Raw genomic sequence first — 22,365 nt, forward strand, 5'->3', positions numbered from 1 at the left:
CCTTCCCAGAGTCACTGCTATCCCTTCCCCTTGGTTGCTGGGATTTTTAAGAACTGTAGATGGAAAATAACATGGAAATGAAAGCCACTCTGGGAGATAATTTGGCAGCTTCTAAAAAAACTAAACATGTAACTGACTATACAACCCAGAGAATTAAAAAAAGTTATACTCAGAGACTTCCCTGATGGTCCAGTGGATAAAAATTTGCCTGCCAAGTCAGGGGATTGGGGTTTGATCCCTGGTCCAGGAAGATTCCACAGGCTGCGGAGCAACTAAGCCTGAGAGCCACAACTCCTGAGCCTGTGTGCCCTGGAGCCTGTACTTCACAAGAGAAGCCATTGAAATGAGAAGGCTGCACAACACAGCAAACAGCAGCCTCCACTTTCCAAAACTAGGGAAAGCCCCTAATGCAGCAACAAAGACCCATCACAGCCAAAAACAAACTTTTGATCACACAAAAGCTTGTATAGGAATACTCTTAGCAGCTTTATTTGTGCTAGCAAAATACTGGGAACAAGCCAGTGTCCTTCCACAGGTGAACGGTTGAACAAACCCTGGTACTTCCATTAATGGAAAACTATTCAGCAAGGGAAAAGAATGCACCAGCGATACATGCAACAACCTGGATGGACTGCAAGAACATATTTTTCATTAAAACAGTCTCAAAAAAAATCACATACTGTAGATTCTGTTTATATAAAATTCTAAAAAAATGAAAACTAATCTATAGTGACAGCAGCAGGAGGGAGCTAGTGGGGAGAGATGCTGGAGAGGGATGGATTGCCAAGGAACACCAGGAAACACTGGGGAGTCATGGATATGTTCACCAGCTGGTTTGCAGAAATGGTTTCATGGGTGTACATGTTTTTAAAAGTCATCAAATTGTACGCTTTAAATATGTGCAGTTTATTGAATATCAATTATCCTTTAATAGTGCTGCTTGTAAAAAAGAAAGGAATAGCAAGATGATTTCTGTGAGAACCTAAGTGAAATAAAGCATATTAAGCACTTTGTGTGGAGTCTGGGATATGAAGTAAGCACTTCACATGGAGTCTGACACACAAGTCAGTGCTCAATAGCTGTTGCTGTTGGATCTTGGCTGGTCTCCTGGATGACTCCATCACATGTCCCTGTTTATTTTCTTTATAACATTGAAATAATCTGTAATTATCTAGTTCATATGTTTATTTGTGGTCTGTCTCAAGACTCTGAGCTCTCTGAAGCAGAGAAGAGTCTGATGACACTGGGGGGTTCCCTCCCCCCCACTCCTCCCTCCTCCCCCCTCCGACACACCCGGTGCTGCTTTGTACCAGTGGATGCTCGCCCACCACCTCCCCACTTAGATCAGATCAGATCAGATCAGTCCCTCAGTCGTGTCCGACTCTTTGTGACCCCATGAATCGCAGCACGCCAGGCCTCCCCGTCCATCACCAACTCTCAGAGGTCACTCAGGCTCACGTCCATCGAGTCAGTGATGCCATCCAGCCATCTCATCCTCTGTCGTCCCCTTCTCCTCCTGCCCCCAATCCCTCCCAGCATCAGAGTCTTTTCCAATGAGTCAACTCTTCACATGAGGTGGCCAAAGTACTGGAGTTTCAGCTTTAGCATCATTCCTTCCAAAGAAATCCCAGGGCTGATCTCCTTCAGAATGGACTGGTTGGATCTCCTTGCAGTCCAAGGGACTCTCAAGAGTCTTCTCCAACACCACAGTTCAAAAGCATCAATTCTTCGGCGCTCAGCCTTCTTCACAGTCCAACTCTCACATCCATACATGACCACAGGAAAAACCATAGCCTTGACTAGACGAACCTTTGTTGGCAAAGTAATGTCTCTGCTTTTGAATATGCTATCTAGGTTGGTCATAACTTTCCTTCCAAGGAGGAAGCGTCTTTTAATTTCATGGCTGCAGTCACCATCTGTAGTGATTTTGGAGTCCAGAAAAATAAAGTCTGACACTGTTTCCACTGTTTCCCCATCTATTTCCCATGAAGTGATGGGACCGGATGCCATGATCTTCGTTTTCTGAATGTTGAGCTTTAAGCCAACTTTTTCACTCTCCACTTTAATCAAGAGGCTTTTTAGTTTCTCTTCACTTTCTGCCATAAGGGTGGTGTCATCTGCATATCTGAGGTGATTGATATTTCTCCCGGCAATCTTGATTCCAGCTTGTGTTTCTTCCAGTCCAGCGTTTCTCATGATGAACTCTGCATATAAGTTAAATAAACAGGGTGACAATATACAGCCTTGACGTACTCCTTTTCCTATTTGGAACCAGTCTGTTGTTTTGCTAGAGGCCAGAGGAATGATTCATAAGTGGTCGCCTAAGCAGGTCAAGGATCTGCCATGCCAGGGATAGGATTCCTGAGGCCTTCTGTTCATAGACACACCTGGCTTCCTAAGAGGACAAAACTAGAGGTAGCCACTAAAGTGGAAACCAGCATCCCTATTAAGAGTTAGGAGACTTGGTTCCAAGAGCAGCTCTGCCAGGGACTCCATAGTGGGACCTGAACAAGTCTATTGTGTCCATTCCCCTCCTCTTCTTTTTTTTTTTTTCCTTTAAATATATGTATTTATTTATTTGACTGCACCGGATCTTAGTTATGGCACGTGATTTTTGTTGTGGCATGCGAGATCTAGTTCCCTGACCCGGGATTGAACCCAGGCCCCCTGAACTGGGAGTAAGTGTTAAGTCATTCAGTCGTGCCCGACTCTGGACCCCATGGACTGCAACCCACCAGGCACCTCTGTCCATGAGATTGTCCAGGCAAGGATACTGGAATGGGTTGCCATTTCCTTCTCCAGAGCATTTTCCCAACCCAAGCATCGAACCTGGGTCTCCTGCACTACAGGCAGATTCTTTACCAACTGAGCTACAAGGGAAGCCCAAACTGGGAGTATGGCGTCTTAACCACTGGACCACCTCCTGGTCCTTTTAAAAGGAAATAGATGAAAATTTTTCAGACCTCTGTCTGGTTCTGTGCATCCGTGACCCTCTTAAGAGTCCCTGCCTCTTCAGGGGTGATGGGAGCCGAATTGGTCATTTGGCAACTGTGAGCTCCCAGGGGATAACTACAATATTACAACCAAAATCATGGGTAGTACTGTGGGAAACCTCCAGGCTGGACTTGCAGGTGTGACAAGGTGCATGCGTGCTATCATGTCCAACTCTTTGCGACCCTTGTGGGCTTTTAGCCCGACAGATTCCACTGTCCATGGGTTTTTCCAGGCAAGAATACTGGAGTTAGACACGTACCCCTAAATCACGTTGACTAGAAATACATAAGAAAACGCCGCAACTGAAACCAACAAACTCCGTGAAGCATGTTTTCACGTCAATATAGGTATGAGAGTAGGACCATAAAGAAAGCTGATGCGCTTGAACTGTGGTTTTGGAAAAGACTCTTGAGAGTCCCTTGGACAGCAAGGAGATCCAACCAATCAACCCTAGAAAAACAAATCAGTCCTGAATATTCAAAGGGAGGACTGACGCTGAAGGACTGACGCTGAAGGTTGGCAATAAGTTGGCCACCTAATACGAAAAACCGACTTATTAGAAAATATTCTAGCGCAGAAACAAAGAGTAAGCCTGCTCCCCACAACTAGAGAAAGGCCTCTACCAGCTACAAAGACCCAATGTACCCAAAAATAAATAAAAAATGAAGAAGATATCACAGAATGGCTCCTTAAGATAAATGTATTTAACGTTATGAAAAACTAAAAAAAAAACTCTAATGCTAAGTAAAATTGAGAGAAAATGACAGAAAATGAGATAGTTGGATGATATCAACCGACTGTACAAACACGAGTTTTACGCAAGCCTCAGAATTACAGCGGTTAGAAAAGCCCAACATACTGTAAAACCAGCATAGAAAAAATACAACCAAACTTATAAGCCCAGAAAAAATTTTAAGCTTTTCTTATACAAGTAATATTCAGTCTCCGTAGAGACTGTCAAAAATTGCCAATGCCGACTGTATTTCAAGTCGTCATGGCGGGGTATTGGGAAAAGTTTTCAATTAGCAATAATCGCGCCTCGGATAAACCTCATTGGCTACGATACTGCCACTGCGCAAAGCTGGAGAACGTGAGCACGCACCCGCTTCCCCCACGGATGACAACTGCCTTTCCACTGAGGGTGAGCGACCGCCAGCGAGCTCGTGGATTGAATCTGTTTCCCTGCATACAGTTACATTTAAGGCCCATCCGCGCGGGGGGCTTCTTGTGGTTGGGCCATCTCTTGTCGAACACTATTATTTTGGAAATAAGAGCGCTCTCGCTGGGGATGCCGGGGAATGTTATGCAAATTAGCATGACGTCACAGAGACGAATCGGGTTGACTTGTACTCTAAGGAGGAAACAGAGCATCAGGAGGACCGGAAAAGCGAGGACAAACCGAAGAAGAACCAGGAATTGGAGGTGAGAGTGTGGGACCAGAAAAAAACATTTTCAAAAACCCAAATTAAAATTTTTAATTGTTAGTATTACAAAGATACAAAACTAGACAGTACGAATAAAAAACTGGATTTGCCTAACCACGTTTGATCAAGTAATCTTCATGAAAGCTTAACATAAAACACAAAATCCAACAAACGGCTAGAATAAATGAAAACAGAATGTACTCTCACAAAGCGGTTATAAATGAAAACGTGAGCCTACTCTCTCACATAGGCACTTAACAAATATATAACTTGCTTCGAAAAAGTAGTACTTTCTTTTAAAACCAGAATTATTCAGTCTCCGTAGAGACTGTCAAAAATTGCCAATGCCGACTATATTTCAAGTCGTCACGGCGGGGTATTGGGAAAAGTTTTCAATTAGCAATAATCGCGCCTCGGATAAACCTCATTGGCTACGATACTGCCACTGCGCAAAGCTAACGAGTAACGCCCCTTCTCATCGTTCCCAATAATCAAGGTTCCTATTTCAGAAAGGTGAATTGGCGTCTCGTGGCAAAACCCTTAAATATTGAATGAATAAAAATTAGACAACGATATGAAGAGCTCTCGGAAAGACATACGCTGATTCAGTTGCTTGATTTCGCTTAGTTTTTAGTGGAGAATGAAGCAAAGCATTGTGGGAGGGAACATGCTAATTAACTTAACTCACGACTAAGAATTGGGGAGGAAAAGAAATGTGCTCTGTGTTGAGTGCTGTTCACTTGGCTTCTGATTCACGGTGTGACTATCCTCTGAAAAAGTGTTGGTTATCATTATTATTGTTGTTGTTTTTAATTGTAGCAAAGTGTGCATAACATAAAATTCGCCATTTGAACCATTTTTAAGTGTACAGTTCGGTAGCAACCATCACCACTGCACACCTCCAGAACTTTTTCATCATCCCAAACTGTTCCCATTAAACACTAACTCCCCATTCCTCTCCCCACAACCCCTGACAACCCATATTCCACTTTCTATGAATTTAGTAGCTCAAGAATCTCATGGACAGAGGAGCCTGGCAGGCTGCAGTCCATGGGGTCGCATGAGTAGGACACAACTTAGCGACAAGACCACCACGAGTACTTCATATAAGGGAATCACACATTTATTTGACCTTTTGTATCTACCTTATCTCAGAGCATGTTTTCAAGGTTCATCCATGTTGTAGTATATTTCAGAATTTCATTCCTTTCTATGGCTGATATTCTACTGTACGGAATTTTGTTATCCATTTATTCTTTGACAGGAGGTTTCTTCCTTCTATTGTGAGTAATGTCTCTATGAACATTGGCATTCAAGTATCAGTTTAAGTTCTTATTTCTTTTGTGTATGTATCTAGAAGTGGAATTTCTGAATCATATGGTAATTTAATATTTAACCTGAAAAGGTTTTCTCTGGGCAGGACATATTAATTCGGCCCAGAGAGGTTATTTCCACAGAAATGCCCAGCGTTTGTGAGTTTGAAGTAACAGTCACTCTCATTGTGTTGGCAAGTGGAAGGCTACTAGAAACCTTCATTGGACTTGTTTCAGCTCTGGACTATATTTTCCAAAAGACTTTTGGTTTTTGCTACTTGCCAAATTCAGACTTAAATTGAAGAAAGTAGGGAAAACCACTGAACCATTCAGGTATGACCTAAATCAAATCCCTTGATTATACAGTGGAAGTGAGAAATGAATTTAAGGGACTAGATCTGATAGAGTGCCTGATGAACTATGGAATGAGGTTCGTGACATTGTACAGGAGACAGGGATCAAGACCATTCCCATAGAAAAGAAAAGCAAAAAAGCAAAATGGCTGTCTGGGGAGGCCTTACAAATAGCTGTGAAAAGAAGAGAAGTGAAAAGCAAAAGGAGAAAAGGAAAGATATAAACATCTGAATGCAGAGTTCCAAAGAATAGCAAGAAGAGATAAGAAAGCCTTCTTCAGCGATCAATGCAAAGAAATAGAGGAAAACAACAGAATGGGAAAGACTAGGGATCTCTTCAAGAAAATCAGAGATACCAAAGAAACATTTCATGCAAAGATGAGCTCGATAAAGGCAGAAATGGTATGGACCTAACAGAAGCAGAAGATATTAAGAAGAGATGGCAAGAATACACAGAAGAACTGTACAAAAAGATCTTCACAACCCAGATAATCATGATGGTGTGATCACTGACCTAGAGCCAGACATCCTGGAATGTGAAGTCAAGTGGGCCTTAGAAAGCATCACTACGAACAAAGCTAGTGGAGGTGATGGAATTCCAGTTGAGCTGTCCAAATTCTGAAAGATGATGCTGTGAAAGTGCTGCACTCAATATGCCAGCAAATTTGGAAAACTCAGCAGTGGCCACAGGACTGGAAAAGGTCAGTTTTCATTCCAATCCCAAAGAAAGGCAATGCCAAAGAATGCTCAAACTACCGCACAATTGCACTCATCTCACACGCTAGTAAAGTAATGCTCAAAATTCTCCAAGCCAGGCTTCAGCAATATGTGAACCATGAACTTCCTGATGTTCAAGCTGGTTTTAGAAAAGGCAGAGGAACCAGAGATCAAATTGCCAACATCCACTGGATCATGGAAAAAAGCAAGAGAGTTCCAGAAAAACATCTATTTCTGCTTTATTGACTATGCCAAAGCCTTTGACTGTGTGGATCACAATAAACTATGGAAAATTCTGAAAGAGATGGGAATACCAGAACACCTGATCTGCCTCTTGAGAAATTTGTATGCAGGTCAGGAAGCAACAGCTAGAACTGGACATGGAACAACAGACTGGTTCCAAATAGGAAAAGGAGTACGTCAAGGCTGTATATTGTCACCCTGTTTATTTAACTTATATGCAGAGTACATCATGAGAAATGCTAGACTGGAAGAAACACAAGCTGGAATCAAGATTGCCGGGAGAAATATCAATCACCTCAGATATGCAGATGACACCACCCTTATGGCAGAAAGTGAAGAGAAACTAAAAAGCCTCTTGATGAAAGTGAAAGTGGAGAGTGAAAAAGTTGGCTTAAAGCTCAACGTTCAGAAAATGAAGATCATGGCATCCGGTCCCATCACTTCATGGGAAATAGATGGGGAAACAGTGGAAACAGTGTCAGACTTTATTTTTCTGGACTCCAAAATCACTACAGATGGTGACTGCAGCCATGAAATTAAAAGACGCTTCCTCCTTGGAAGGAAAGTTATGACCAACCTAGATAGCATATTCAAAAGCAGAGACATTACTTTGCCAACAAAGGTTCGTCTAGTCAAGGCTATGGTTTTTCCTGTGGTCATGTATGGATGTGAGAGTTGGACTGTGAAGAAGGCTGAGCGCCGAAGAATTGATGCTTTTGAACTGTGGTGTTGGAGAAGACTCTTGAGAGTCCCTTGGACTGCAAGGAGATCCAACCAGTCCATTCTGAAGGAGATCAGCCCTGGGATTTCTTTGGAAGGAATGATGCTAAAGCTGAAACTCCAGTACTTTGGCCACCTCATGTGAAGAGTTGACTCATTGGAAAAGACTCTGATGCTGGGAGGGATTGGGGGCAGGAGGAGAAGGGGACGACAGAGGATGAGATGGCTGGATGGCATCACTGACTCGATGGACGTGAGCCTGAGTGACCTCCGGGAGTTGGTGATGGACGGGGAGGCCTGGCGTGCTGCGATTCATGGGGTCGCAAAGAGTCGGACACGACTGAGCAACTGATCTGATCTGATCTGAAGATGAAAACGGTAGTCTCTGAGAAAATTGTATTTCCCCCAACATTTCATTATGAAAAACTTCAAACATGAAATGTTCAATGTATTGCTTACTGAATATTTATGTAGTCATCAACTAGATGTAAAACTGACATAAAAGGGCCTGTTTGGGGATTTTCCTGGTGGTCCAGTGGTTAAGAATGTGCCCACCAATGCAGGGGACACATGTTCCATCCCTGGTTGGGGGAGATCCCACATGCTGCAGGGTAACTAAACCCGTGGGACACTACTGAGCCCATGCTGTAGATCCCCAGCTCCTTAACAAGGGAAATGACCGCAGTCAGAAGCCTGTGCACTTCGACTACAGAGTAGCCCCCAGTCTCTGCAACTAGAGAAAGCCAGCACACAGCAACAAAGACCCACTGCAGCCAAAATTTTTTCTAAAAAAGACCTGTTTGATGCTGATGTCTAGTTAACTTTTTTTTTTTTTCCACAGCCAGAGTAGGAAAAAACAGCAGAGAGAAAAAGAAAAGACTAACAGTGTGATTAACTTAGAGGACTTTGTCATTAATGCCTGGTGCAGTGGATTTGTGAGAAATGCAAAGACTAGCATCATCCAAGGAACTTCTCAGCCCTTGAGAATGTCTCGATTGGGTGGCTCATTACAGCCCGTCGGTAGCTACCAAGGGAAATTGTATTTCACCAGCTGTCTTGAATGACTTCATCCTCCACGGATGACTTCCCAGACTAAGAAAGCTGGAAAACTCAGCTAACTTCTCCCCAGAACATGAGATTCTTTGGGGCCTAAAGGCACAATAATCTTGTGTTCCTGGCCAGTCTCTTAATGATGCTTATTCCCCTGGGAGAACTGAGGAAATAATGTGGATATGAAGTTTTCCAGGATAATATTGGCCTGAGATGGGGGTAATGTCATGTTTTGACATTTCTATAGGTTTTGATCAAACACTCATTTGTGCAGAAAATATTCTGGATTATAATTTTTTGCCTTAGTTTCCAGTCTACATTTTGATCCTTTTTTTTTTTTTTCCAGCCAGGGTTCCCTGTGGCTTCCCTGTATCTCTGCTGGTAAAGAATCTACCTGCAGTGCAGGAGACCTGGGTTCGATCTCTGGGTTGGGAAGATCCCTTGGAGAAGGGAACAGCTTCCCACTCCAGTATCTCTGGCCTGAAGAATTCCATGGACTGTATATTCATGGGGTGGCAGAGTCAGACATGACTGAACGACTTTCACTCACTTTCAGCCAGCGTGGTCAGGTTAACTAAGGCACAAAATATTCATGTCAGGTGATTCTCCCAGCCCAGGGACCTATTTGAGGTGTGACTGGAGGTACTGCTCCCAGAGTGATCTCTGGTAGCCTCGGCCTGCAGTGGCTTGAAGCAGAGTTTCGGTTCCCAGCCTGAGATTGAGGTCGGGTCTTGCAGAGAGAGAGCTGAATCCTAACTACTAGACCAGTGATGAGTGACAAGGCCCTGGCTTTGCAAAAAAAGAATTCCCCCAAAGACGAAAAGTAGTGAGACAAGTAAAATGTTTGTTAGGAGGAAAAAGAGTACAGTACGTCTAGATAGACACACAGGTGGACTCAGTCGCGACCTCATGGTAGCTTGAATCACTCATATGAGGCATTTCTTCTGGGTTTCCTTTGGCCAGTCATTTCAATTTGCCTAGTTCTGAGTCCCTATTCGGTGCCTCTTACTATCTTCCAAGGTGTGCGCATGAATCTCTGTCAGGATGGATTTCACCAAAAAAACTTATGGGTAAATTTAGCATCATTCCTCTTTTGACCTCCAAAGAGTTTTCTGGTCTGGAAGTCAAGGTTGCCTTGACTTGAAGGATGAGAAATATGTGGTCTCTTATTTTCATCCAGGCAGGGGCCAGCCTCCTCTCTTGGTTATACTGCTATTGATATTTTGGAGTTTCTGTATACAGGAAATAAACTCAAATCGCTTTCCTTGTGGGTGAGTGGGGGGCATCTACCTCCTGCTTCAAAACTACTGAACTTACTTTACCAATATTTACCGCTATGCATTCAATGAGAGTAAACTCTGACTCCAGCTTTCATATTTCTTCTCTGGGCCTCAGTTTTTTGTTGTTGTTGTTTTGTTTCGTTTGGCGGTGTCCAGTGGGTTGAGGGATCTTAGTTCCCTGACCAGGGATTGAACATGCACCATCAGCAGTGAAAACTCTGAGTCGTGACCACTGGACCATCTGAGAATTTTCCTCACTTCGTTTTAAAATGGGGGAAGTGGTTCCTTAGAGTGGTCTTCTTCTTTGATGTGTTCTAAAGCACAAACTGATGTCTTATCCAGGCCACGCTACAGATCAGTGGCTCTCACTGGCTGCGTATTAGAAACAACTGTGAAGTTTGTAAAACGGCTTGGTGCCCGTGTCTCCCCAGACCAGTTAAATCAGAATTTTTGGAAGTAAGACTCAGGCATTGTGTTGGTTAATTTAATAAAAACATAAGATGAGAAATAAAAGTGGAGAAGCCACATGTGTAATCATATTAGTCCCTGTGTATTATATTTCACTTTAATTGTTCCTTTCAACTGTAATCAGTTTTCTAGACATTTGTGAATGAATTTCTTCACAACTCACTGCATGGTGGGAACCTGATTCCGTTTCAATGCGTGGGAAGGATTGTAAACACTGAAGTTGAGGATGAGTCAAACCTAGATCCATTGCTGAAGCTTCTAATGAGAGAGTGAATTCCCACTTGGATTGTCAACTAAAAAAGATGCACAACGTGAGAGTTGCGAGTTAAGTTTTATTTGGGGTAAAATGAGGACTGCAGCCTGGTGGACAGCACCTCAGGTAGCTCTGAGAGACTGCTCTGAGAGGTAGTGAGGGAAGGTTAATATAGAAGATTCTGGTGAAAGGGGAGTTTACAAAAGGTGTTCTGTTAGTGATGCACCATGAAGGGATTTAGTGATTTTCTAGATAGGAAGAGATGGCAAAAATTGGGATCATGAAATCAGTTCCTGAAAATATCTATGTATCTAAAGACCTGTCCCACCAGATTCCCTGGAGCACAGAGTGCCTCACTCCACCCTGAACTCCCTTAGGGGGTGTTGAAGGTCAATAGCTGCAGCAGCACAGGGTTCAATCTCCTTGTTTTTATTCAATCGCTGGCAAATGCTCTTTGCAGCTCTTTGCAATTACAAATTTGCAAGTGCCAATTTGTAATTGACAGGATGTACTATTTAAAAAAATATTTATTTATCTAGCTATGCTGGTTCTTTGCTGTGGCATGAGAGAGGCATGCATGATAGATCTAGTTCCCTGACCATGGATCGACTGGGGCCCCCTGCTGTGGGAGCCCTGAGTCTCAGCCACTGGACCATCCGGGAAGTCCTTGGATGTACTATTTTGCACTCAGGACATTGGCATCTAAACTAACCGCTTCTCTCTCAAAAACATGATGGCTTAGGAGACAGCTACACATCGCATACCTGGGTTTGAAACCTCCGACCAGAGAAGGCCAACAGGGGGCCTTACTAGACAATCTGGGTCCTACAACTGTGAAGCCCAAAGGACTGTGGGATTTGTAGTTTTTCTTGCATCATTTCTGCTTCATGAACTACATTTCCCAAAATGCAAATATAGCCCGTCTGTCCCTGTTGGGCGTAAAGTGTCCCTTAAGCTGTGGAAGGTAAGTGTGTTCTGTGCCGGCTGCAGGTTTCTAGAAACTGTGGATTCCATTTCTCTTCTTTGCCTTTGGTGGGACCTGGGAGAGAGCAGTTGTTCCAGTTGAGCATGTTTTCAACAGGGTTTCCCGAGCCCTTTGGTCTCAGGAATCGGGAACCTGTATTTGTCTAGCTGTTCACGTGTTACTTTGGAAAGTCAGGGTCCTGATCCCAGATCTGGAAAGCCCAATATAAAATAATGTTTACGTATGGGGTGAGTGTCACTGGAGAATGTCTACATTTTATCAAAATCTATGTCAAGGCCTTGTTTTTTTACAGCTAGAAAAGCTGAGGAAGACTGTTTGTCATGTCTCACGACTCTTCACTGTGTCCAAGCATCTGTATTTGCAACTGAGGGTAAACTAATAGAATGTGGGGGAAATAGAATAAAAGGTAGGCGAGTGCTTAACTACATTAATAAAATCCTGAGAAGTCTGAGCAACAGTTTCATCAACTAAACTGGAGCTCAAATATGCCTCTTTAGTTTATGAAGAAATAAGATAATTTTAATTTATAAAGTGGGAAGTAGGTTTTTGGGACACACAGTCCCCCAAGGGATGGTTTTAACTAAAAATATAAATATGTTCCTCTGATAAAGACGTCTTTAGATGGAGTCATAGATAGGTTAACAATGAGCTATTAAAGGACTTAAATATTTTTTATTTTTGTCTGTGTCGGGTCTTCGTTGCGGCACGCAGAATCTCAGTTCCCAGAAAGTGTTGAAAGTGTTAGTCACTCAGTCATGTCCAACTTTTTGTGACCCCATGCACTGTAGCCCACCAGGCCCCTAACCCAGGCAAGAATACTGGAGTGGGTTGCCATCTCTTTCCCTAGGGGATCTTCCTGACCCAGGAGTCAAACCCAGGGAATACTACTTTAGTTCCCGGACCAGGGATCAAACCCACATCACCTGCATTGGAAGGCAGATTTTTAACCACAAGACCACCAGGGAAGTCCCAACCACTCACTTTTTGAAGTTTGTAAGAAATTCAGTTCTGACCAGCCAGGTGTTACTGGGAGAGACAGAATAGTTCTTATATTATGTTAGAATTCTGCTTTATCATTTTATCTCCCTCCTTTTTAAAATAGATTTTATTTTTTAGAGGCCTCCTCCTCTTTTTTTTCTTTCCTTTTTTTTTTTTTTTTTTTTTAGGAAACCAAAACATACAGTTTCCCTTGGATGCAGAAAGCCTTGGCAGATTTGCCAGTCATAATTAATACCCATCTGATGGTCAGAGCATAGGAGAGCTATGGCTCTTAGGAGACCAGGAAGACAAGATAGGCTTGAGCTATCATGAAATAAAACTATACGTTTTATTTTGTGAACAAGGTTGTTGTTTAGTCGCTCAGTCATGTCCGACTCTTTGTGACCCTCTGGACTGTAGCCCTCTAGGCTGCTCTGACAATGGGATTTCCCAGCTAAGAATACTGGAGTGGGTTGCCATTTCCTTTTCCAGGACATCTTCCCAAACCAGGGATCGAACCTGCATCTCTTGGGTCTGCTGCATGGGCAGGTGGGTTCTTTACCACTAATGCCACCTGGGTTTGGGCTTCCCTGGATCAGGAAGAACCCCTGGAGAAGGGCACTAAATAAGGATGTTACCCAGGCTTTTCTTTTAGTTTCTTGCCTAGAGTTAAGGTTTGTCTATGTAAGTTTAGGCTAAGCTTAGCCCTTGTTTACTGCTGTACTGTTGATAATCATGTGCCCTTGCTGTCATTTTTGTCTAGGTCAAGGGCAACAGGAGGGAGGTATACGTTTTAAGTTACCTGCCCTTGTTCACTATGTCTAGTTGTTTCAAATAGTTTTCTCCAAATACTATATGATTGCTAATATCATCCAGATATTGGAATTTTGTCTACCATGAAGGCAAAATATTCCATATTTAAGCTTCTCTTCAAACTTCTCCATTCTTCTTTCTTCTCATTAAAAAAAATTATTTATTTGGCTGTGTTGGGTCTTAGTTGTGTCACGTGGGGTCTTCCTTGCCCTGCGACCCTTGAGCTCCAGAGCATGTGGGCTCAGAATGTTGCAGTTTCCCTACATTGGAAACAGGGAGTCTTAACTACTGGACCACCAAGGAAGTCCTTTCTGATTTTCTGATCATATCTCCTGAGCTTATAAAATATGGGTATATTTTACTTGGCTCTTGGCATTTTCATGACTTTTGGCATTTCTGTACTTCCACTGTCCAGGGCACACTAGGGCATCCAAACATTCCTCTAAGAAATTACTGTTGAAAATTTTATTTGTTATTGTGGAGATAGGTAATGTAATGAAGCCCCATCCTTGGATCTAACACAGATCCTCAACAATGAACAGCTCTTGGTTAATCTTGTGCTATTTATATACTCCACCTATTGATTATTCACTCTTCTGTTTTGTATGTTTTTTAATTAAATTAAAATTTTTAGGGACTTCCCTGGTGGTCTAGTGGCTAAAACTCCATGTTCCCAATGCAGGGGGCTCAGGTTCAATTCCTAGTCAGGGAACTAGATCCCACATGCCACAACTGAATGATCCCACATGCTGCAACTAAGACCTGATACTGCCAAATAAATATTTAGAAAAAAACTTTTTTACATTTAGTTGAAAGTTTCAGGTGTACAACTTAGTGATTCATAATCTTTAAAGGTTATATTCCATTTATAGTTATTATAAAATATTGGCTATATTCATGTTGTACTATATATCCTTATAGCTTATTTATTTTATAGATCAAGTTCGTACCTCTTAATCCCCTCTCCCATCTTGCCCCACCCCCCTTCTCTTGGTTATCTTGATTTTTAAAACCCAGTTTCTGAACTTCCCTAGTGGGCTAGTAGTTAAGACTCTGAGCTTCCAGTGCAGGGGCACCAGTTCGATCCCTGGTCTCAGGGAAGGTCCCTGGATCCTATGGGATGTACCATGTGGCAAAAGAAAAAAACAATTAATAGATAAAAAAAACAAGTAATTAAAAAAAAAAAAAAAAGTTTCTCCTGTGATGCTTTTTTTCTCTCTAGCATGAGGATGAGCTTTGGGTTAACTTTCAAAAGGACAGCAAAAGTCCACTGGAGGGCAAACTTCAGCCAGCAGTGCTCACTCAGATCCACTGGGTTATTTGTGCCACCAAGTCCTCCTCTGGACCCTGAGAAGGTCAAAGAGTTACAACGCTTCATCACCCTTTCCAAGAGGCTCCTAGTAATGACCGGGGCAGGAATCTCCACCGAGTCAGGGATCCCAGACTACAGGTCAGAAAAGGTGGGACTTTATGCCCGCACAGACCGGAGGCCTATCCAGCATGGGGATTTTGTACGGAGCACTCCCGTCCGCCAGCGGTACTGGGCTAGAAACTTTGTGGGCTGGCCTCAGTTCTCCTCCCGCCAGCCTAACCCTGCACACTGGGCTCTGAGCAACTGGGAGAGACTCGGAAAGCTGCACTGGTTGGTGACCCAAAACGTGGATGCCTTGCATACCAAGGCGGGGAGTCAGCGCCTAACAGAACTGCACGGATGCATGCACAGGTACGGGAAAACCTAAAACAGTGAAGGTAGAAATGTGTGCTCCGTCAGAGCAGGGACCTGGCCGTGCTGATCACTGCTGTCTTCCCTAGACCATGAGGAAATGATTCAGGAGGAAGTTGTTTACTTTGGAGTTGATCCTAGCAAATTCAGTGAGGGAATGGGACATGAAACAGGGAAGATAGGAGAGCTAGGGAAAGGTTATGCTAATGAATGTGTTACTGCTTGGGGCAGCTGGCTCTCTGACTGTTCAGCAGTTTCAGAATCATCTTACTGAAAATCAAGGGACCTGGGGTGTTTATCCATCATCTCCCATCCTTCACTGGTGGAGGGGGACTCTGGGAGAATTAACTCCCTAATACTGACTCTGCTCCTGCAGGAAAGCTTCTATGGCCAGAGAATTAGGAAGCCATTTACAAGAGATCTGTATGCAGGTGGCCTCTGAGTGTTCCCAGGGAACTGTGACCAGACCACCAAACAGCATGTGCTACAAACAGCTGGGTCCCCAGTGCCTAGACACATAGATCACAGGACAGCCAGGACCCAATAAAGACTGATGAAGTGAACATACGTAGCCCTGGTTGTAACTTGTAGCTAATTGGAGCCCATTTCCTTATCTTTAAGCCTGGGAAACAGTTCTCTGCGAACTGAAATCAGTCCACCATTTGTAAACTCTATTGGGTGCCTGCAACATGTGGTGTGTACTGGTGTGCTCCTTGCCGGTGTGGAGGGGTCAAAACCAAAATATAAAATGTGGTCTGCATTATATATATATATATATATATATATATATAAAATAATACCAAAATATAATATGTGAGAATTTGGTAATCTTTTTTTGGGGGAGACCCGAAAATACCAGGTTTAATGACAAACAACTCCACACATGACTGTTATTTTATGTGGTCCTTGATAGACATGTTTTACAGGTTCAGAGAAACAGGAGTAATCAAGAAAGCTTTTATAGGTGAGATGGGGCTGGAGAATAGCTCAGGTTTAACTTGACAAAGGCAGGGAAAGAGGGCTTTCCATATGAAGGGAACTTTTGTAGAGTGGACTGGTCTCCTTGGAGACTAGTATGAAATCAGCTTGTCTGGGAAGGCTAGACCCAAATCCTGGATGCATTTAAAAATCTTGCAGTGCTGATTTGGGTCTGTTGTGAGAGACCAAAGGGGGCTGTTGGTGGTTTCTGAACAAGAAAGCAATATGATAAAAATAGCATTTGAGGAAGGCTGGACAGGATTAGGAAGAGTGGCTCAGGGAGGTCAGCCAGAAGGACTCAGACTAAGTTAGTGTCAGGGAATGAGCTGGGGATGGCTATGGGTTCATTAAGTTTTTTTCTGTGATGAAAATTTTAAAAATCCACAGAAGTAGAGTCATATAATGGACTCCCACGTACCATCACCCAGATTCAAAGAGTTTTATCAAGTCTACTTTATCCTTTCTCTTCATCTCTTCTTAAATTTCTTTTTTCCCGCTTTGGCCTCGCTGTGTGGCATGCAGGATCTTAACTCCCCAACCAGGGATCAAACCTGTGCCCCTTGCATTGGGAGTGGGGTGTCTTAACCATTGGGTCGCCAGGGAAGTCCCATTTTCTTAAATGTTTTAAAACAAATCTGGGACCTGGCAGTGAAAGCCTGGAATCCTAACCACTAGGCCACCAGGGAACTCCTGGAAAAGTATTTTCATGGGCAGCGATAATTACAGCAAATGATTAGAGCAGAAGATGGAGGGGGTTGGAAAACCCTGGTTTCGGGACTAAGGAAATTATCTGGTAAAGTCTTTGCAGTCATGTTAAGGATAAAAGTGAGCTGCAGCAGATTTAAGCAGGGAGTGGGTGGTGAAGAAACAAATGCATTTTGTTCTAGAAGGCTGGCAGGCACTGGAAGGAAGGTGATAGCTAAAGAGGTCATGACAAGATATTAATAAAATGAGGGGAAACGGGGGGTGTCAGGGAGAGAAAGCCATCGTGATGGAGGAGCTGGAGATGGCTGGGATGAAAGGTCTCTGGCAGCTTTGTGCCTCCCCCAGGTCAGTCGGCCCTTCTGTGGTTTCAGGGTCCTCTGCTTGGATTGTGGGGAGCAGACTCCCCGTGGGGTGCTGCAGGAGCGGTTCCAAGTCCTGAACCCAACCTGGAGTGCCGAGGCCCACGGCCTGGCTCCCGACGGCGATGTCTTTCTCACCGAGGAGGAGGTACAGAGCTTCCAGGTCCCATCCTGCTCTCGATGTGGGGGCCCCCTGAAACCAGACGTCGTCTTCTTCGGGGACACGGTGAAGCCTGACAAGGTTGATTTTGTGCACAAGAGGGTGAAAGAAGCTGACTCCCTCCTGGTGGTGGGATCATCCTTGCAGGTAACTGGCTTGTTGTTACTGGTAACTAACTGCAAGCTGGGAGGCCCTGGTGCTGGTGGTAGTGGTGGTGCTTTAGTCTCTAAGTCTTGTCTGATTCTTTCTGACCCCATGGACTGTAGCCCCCGCCAGGCTCCTCTGTGCCTGGCATTTCCCAGGCAAATATATTGGAATTGGTTGCCATTTCCTCTTCCTGGGGATCAAACCCATGTCTCCTGAACTGGCTTTACCCTGGAGGGGCTCCCTATTTGGTCCAGCTCTTTCTGCGTCTAAAGAGCTCTCACCTGCCTCTTCTGCCCTGACAGGTGTACTCAGGTTACAGGTTCATCCTCACTGCCCGAGAGAAGAAGCTGCCCATCGTGATACTGAACATTGGGCCCACGCGGTCCGATGACCTGGCATCTCTGAAACTGGATTCTCGTTGTGGAGAGTTGCTGCCATTAATAGACCCACGCTGACCACAGCCTGATGTTCTGGAGCCGGAAACTGGGGCTTTCACTTTAATTCTGCTGCTAAGGGTAAAAAACCTTAGATACCAGATTCCAGTTCCTACTCAAGTCCAATACCATGCTTCCACTGCAGGGGGCATGGTTCCATACCTGATCAGGGAACTAAGATCCCACATGCTAAAGGGCGTGGTCAAAAAAAAAGGATGGCCATTTTAAATTATTATTTATTTTTAGCTGTGTTGCAGGGGCTTTCTCTGGGTTGTGGCCAGTGAGGGCTACTCTTCGTTGGGGTGCAGGGGCTTCTCATTGTGTTGTGTTCTCTTGTTACCTCTAGGCAGGAGGGCTTCACTAGTTGTGGCACGGGCTTAGTTGCCCTTCACCACGTGGAATCTTCCAGGACCGGGGATTGAACCCCTGTTCCCTGCATTGGTAGATGGATTCTTAACCACTGAACCAATAAGGAAGTCTTGGTATGGCCATTCTTAACTGAAACTTAAGTGAAATGGTTTCTTGATGGTTAAGTGAAATGGTTTAAACTTAAGTGAAATGGTTTCTTAAATGAAACCATTCTTAATTTTTTTATGTATGTTAAGCGATATTGGAAAGACAATGATTTTTGAATTCTAGGCACATAGCTATTTAAGACAATGTTCCAAAATCTGCCATTGCCTTTTCCCCCATTACCAAAAATAACAGCTTTATTAAGATATGATTCCCATACCATAAAGTTCATCCTTTAAAAAGTATACTTAAAAAGTATGTAATTAATGTGTTCTTAGTATACTCACAAAGTTTACACATGAATCATCACTACTTCTAGAACATTCTCATCATCCCAGGAAGAAAACCTATTAGCAGTGATTCCCCATTTCCCACCCTCCCTGGTCCTGACAACAACTAATCTTCTGTTTTTGCCTGTCCTGGACAGTTCATACAGTAGGTAGCCTTCGGTGTCTGTCTTCTCCTCTTAGTGTGATGTTTTCAAGAGTCACCCATATTGTAGCAGGTGTTAGTACTCTACCTCTATATTCACTATTGGTACAACCACTTAAAGAAAAAGGTTTTTTTCCAGCTTTGAGATATAATTCATATATCATACAGTTCACTCATTTACTGCATACAATTCAATAGTTTTTAATATATTCCCAGAGGAGTAAAGCCACTTTTTTAAAAAACAGATTTTATTTTTTGAGGTTCATGGCAGAATTGAGCAGAAAGTACAGGAGGTTCCCATACATTCCTTCCCCCTGTTTACTCACACGGTATTTGTTGTTTATTTACTGAAGGAATCTTGGTTGCTTCCAACTTTTTGGCAATTATGAATAAAGTGGAGGTTTTCTGTGGACATACGTTTTCATCTCATTTGGGCAAATACCAAGGAATGAGATCGCTGGATCACATGATAAGAATATGTTTAGTTTTTAGTTCTTTGATAGTAAGAAACTATCAAAGTGTTTTCTCAAGTGGCTGCTTCCCCACCAGCTATGTGTGAGAGTTCCTGTACAACTACTTTTTTAAACTATTTTAATGAAGATGTAGAGCATCAAGATCAAGGAACAGAACCCTGCTAGCCCCCAAGAAGTCCCCTTGGCACAGTCACTTTTGAAAGTGTTAGTCATTCAGTTGTGTCCAACTCTTTGTGATCCCATGGACTGTGGCCCATCAGGCTCCTCTGTCCATGGAATTCTCCAGGCAGGAATACTAGAGTGGGCAGCCATTTCCTTCTCCAAGGGATCTTCCCAACCCAGAGATCGAGCCCAGGCATCTAACATTGCAGGCAGATTCTTTACCATCTGACCCATCAGGGAAGCCCACAATCACTTTTAACTAGTGTCTTATGACTAGAATAAAACATATTTATTATGGAAAGTGCAGGTGATACAGATAAGTAAAAAGGATTTTCATACAAATTACCCATAATCTTACCACCAAGATAACCAAAATTTAACATTCTGGTGTAACTGAATCTAAAGCTTTTCTTTTCTTACAAAAGTTGAATCAAGCAGTGCAGTGTTTTACATCCTGTTTTCACCTTACAGAGGTGACATACCCTAAATTCTATGGTTTTTTGAATGGGGGACTGATGTACACAGCCATTTCCTCCTCCCCACTGTCGGCTTATTTTGGCATTAACTTGTTTCTTTTCTTTTCAGATACCTAAGGATTCATCCCCGCTTCCTCTATCTGACCGAGGCTTACCAACTGTAGCCTGCAGAGGGCGGCAAAGCAACATCTCTCTGCAGGACCATCTCTGAACCCAGCAGGTTTCAGAGCTCAGGAGTTAAAATCTTCAGGCTAATGAGATTTACCCCATAAGATGGACTTGCAGTTTCTTTTGATAGGAAAACTGCTTTTTAAAAATCTCATTAGGCAGAAGAAAGAGCCCAGGAAATATGTAAACCAGAATGACCTCCAGAGTGCTAACCTAGGGATCTCACTAATATCCTAAGTAAGGGGGTCGGGGGAAGAAAATGACTTAATTTCTAATTCTAAATGGTTAAATATATTTAAGTGAATCATTTTGATATACTTTTTTTTTTTTTCAAAAAAATGATGAGCAATAATATGAATTAATTTTTTACTAACCAAGGGATAAAGGAAACATTTTTTAAATAGCACATTAGGTATGTGGGTTGTACTTTTATATTTTTTTAATCAGCTGAAAATGAATGTAGCTTGATGACCCAGTTCTCTAAGGATTTCTGCTTGATTTCAGCTGCTGGAATGAGACGGGCCTTGAACCTGGTCTGTAGAGAGGAAACAGTGAATTCCCAAGTGGGTTCTTAAATTGATTTGTTTCTGCTGAGGGAAGCAGCAAGCCTTGTTTGATTACTGTGTTAGCCAGAGAGAATCATCGTCCTACGCTAAAGCTTTCTGCACAATCTCATCAAAAAGTGAGGCAGGTGAAAGATTCACAGCCTATTCTGGATAGTCTTTTGTCTGAAATTGGGGCAAGCAATATACATTTATCCTGCATCTGCCTAGGAAGCAAATTTCAGTTAACTGGGATAACCCAAGATATTGAAAACACATAGCTTTCTTTTCACCTGCACAATATGTTTGCTCATAACCATCCATTAATGCTGGAGAGGCGTAAGGTTGTTGTAAATCTCACTCCAGCTTTTTTGCATCTAGAGATACTAAGATGCTCTGAACGAGATTTGCTCAATTACTGAAAGTCGGTACTACCAATAATTGCATTCAAATCTGGGTCTTTTGAATTCCAAGCCATTCCCCGCCATGAATCTCATAAATGGTTACTGACCAACAGTGTATTTATCTACTAAGGCTACAAAGATACAGCTCCTTGTTCTCAAGTGGCTCACAAAAGATGTGTTATCTCGCCCACCCTCATTCCTTACCAAAAGATGTCACAGAGTCAGGCATGAAATGATAGGAGAGAAAATTTAGTCCATCCCCGATTCACTTTGTCTAAGATCCAGACTTAACTAAGGCCACAGTTTTTAAAGAGCCAGGACTAGAATCCAGGTAGATCTTCCTCCCTGTTCTTTTAGACAGCAGTGATTCCTACCTCTCTGAAGATTCCAGTTAGTAGGAAGTTAGCCTGAAGTGGAAGTCAACAGCACCCCTGGCCAAGAATGGTAACAATGTGGGCAGTGGAGACCAGGTTAGGCTGCCAGGGAGAGAGGTCAGGCTCTTTTATCACCTAATGCTGGCATGATTCATGAAACCAAGTCTTGAGGGCCTTAGGAATGTTTGTTTTGGTTGTATTTCCTCTGGAAATGAATTCTTTGCAAAAAAAATTTGCCTCAAGAGGAACCTGGCATTTCCTGAAGCTGATGCTTCTCATGTCTCTTACTTTGCATCTTTTGCTTTCTTCTAGCTTTGCAGTTCCCAACCCGCTCTAAGTGCCCTGAGTTGGACTAACAGACTTCTACTAGCGGGTGCTGTCAGCTTGTCGCTGCCCTGGTTACATGGTTCTAACTGCATTCATCCAGCTTTGGCTGTGACTTTCACTCATATCCTTCCTAGTTGCTTCCACAACTCTGCTATCACAGTTGTATTATATGGTTTGCTTTTTAATTAATTTATTTACTGTGGCTGTGCTGGGTCTTCATTGCTACACACAGGCATTCTCTAGTTGCAGTGAGTGGAGGCTACTCTTCTCTGTGGTGTTCAGGTTTCTCATTGCTGTGGCTCTTCTTGCTGCAGGGCACAAGCTTTTCAGCTCAGACTCAGTACCTGGGCCCCATGGGCTTTAGTTGCCCCAAGGCATGTGAGGTCATTCCCAGACT

General features: G+C 43.2%; 1 protein-coding gene and 2 non-coding genes across 8 annotated transcripts; 1 reads left to right on the forward strand and 2 right to left on the reverse strand.

Annotated features, from left to right (window-relative positions):
• Nucleotides 1-3,498: 3,498 nt before the first annotated feature.
• On the forward strand, nucleotides 3,499-20,634 carry SIRT4 (sirtuin 4). Of its 6 annotated transcripts, none has more exons than XM_061385030.1 (6): nucleotides 4,298-4,416; nucleotides 14,814-15,314; nucleotides 17,369-17,663; nucleotides 17,966-18,178; nucleotides 18,444-18,579; nucleotides 20,263-20,634. In XM_061385030.1, exons 1-4 carry the CDS (start codon nucleotides 4,298-4,300, stop codon nucleotides 18,116-18,118), a joined length of 1,068 nt encoding a protein of 355 aa, XP_061241014.1. In that variant the 3' UTR covers nucleotides 18,119-18,178; nucleotides 18,444-18,579; nucleotides 20,263-20,634. The 6 variants fall into 6 exon arrangements, with proteins under 6 accessions (XP_061241018.1, XP_061241014.1, XP_061241013.1 ...); XM_061385032.1 differs by lacking the exon at nucleotides 18,444-18,579 and adding an exon at nucleotides 10,687-10,941 and having other exon boundaries at nucleotides 4,333-4,416; XM_061385033.1 differs by lacking the exons at nucleotides 4,298-4,416; nucleotides 18,444-18,579 and adding exons at nucleotides 11,734-11,779; nucleotides 12,093-12,206.
• On the reverse strand, nucleotides 3,937-4,077 carry LOC133229303 (U4 spliceosomal RNA). The gene has a single exon (XR_009730529.1). It is a non-coding gene; the product is annotated as a U4 spliceosomal RNA (small nuclear RNA).
• On the reverse strand, nucleotides 4,735-4,875 carry LOC133229304 (U4 spliceosomal RNA). Its single transcript, XR_009730530.1, has one exon. It is a non-coding gene; the product is annotated as a U4 spliceosomal RNA (small nuclear RNA).
• Nucleotides 20,635-22,365: the final 1,731 nt, after the last annotated feature.

Source organism: Bos javanicus, chromosome 17 (genome assembly GCF_032452875.1).
Source record: "Bos javanicus breed banteng chromosome 17, ARS-OSU_banteng_1.0, whole genome shotgun sequence".
NCBI classification, from domain to species: Eukaryota; Metazoa; Chordata; class Mammalia; order Artiodactyla; family Bovidae; genus Bos; species Bos javanicus.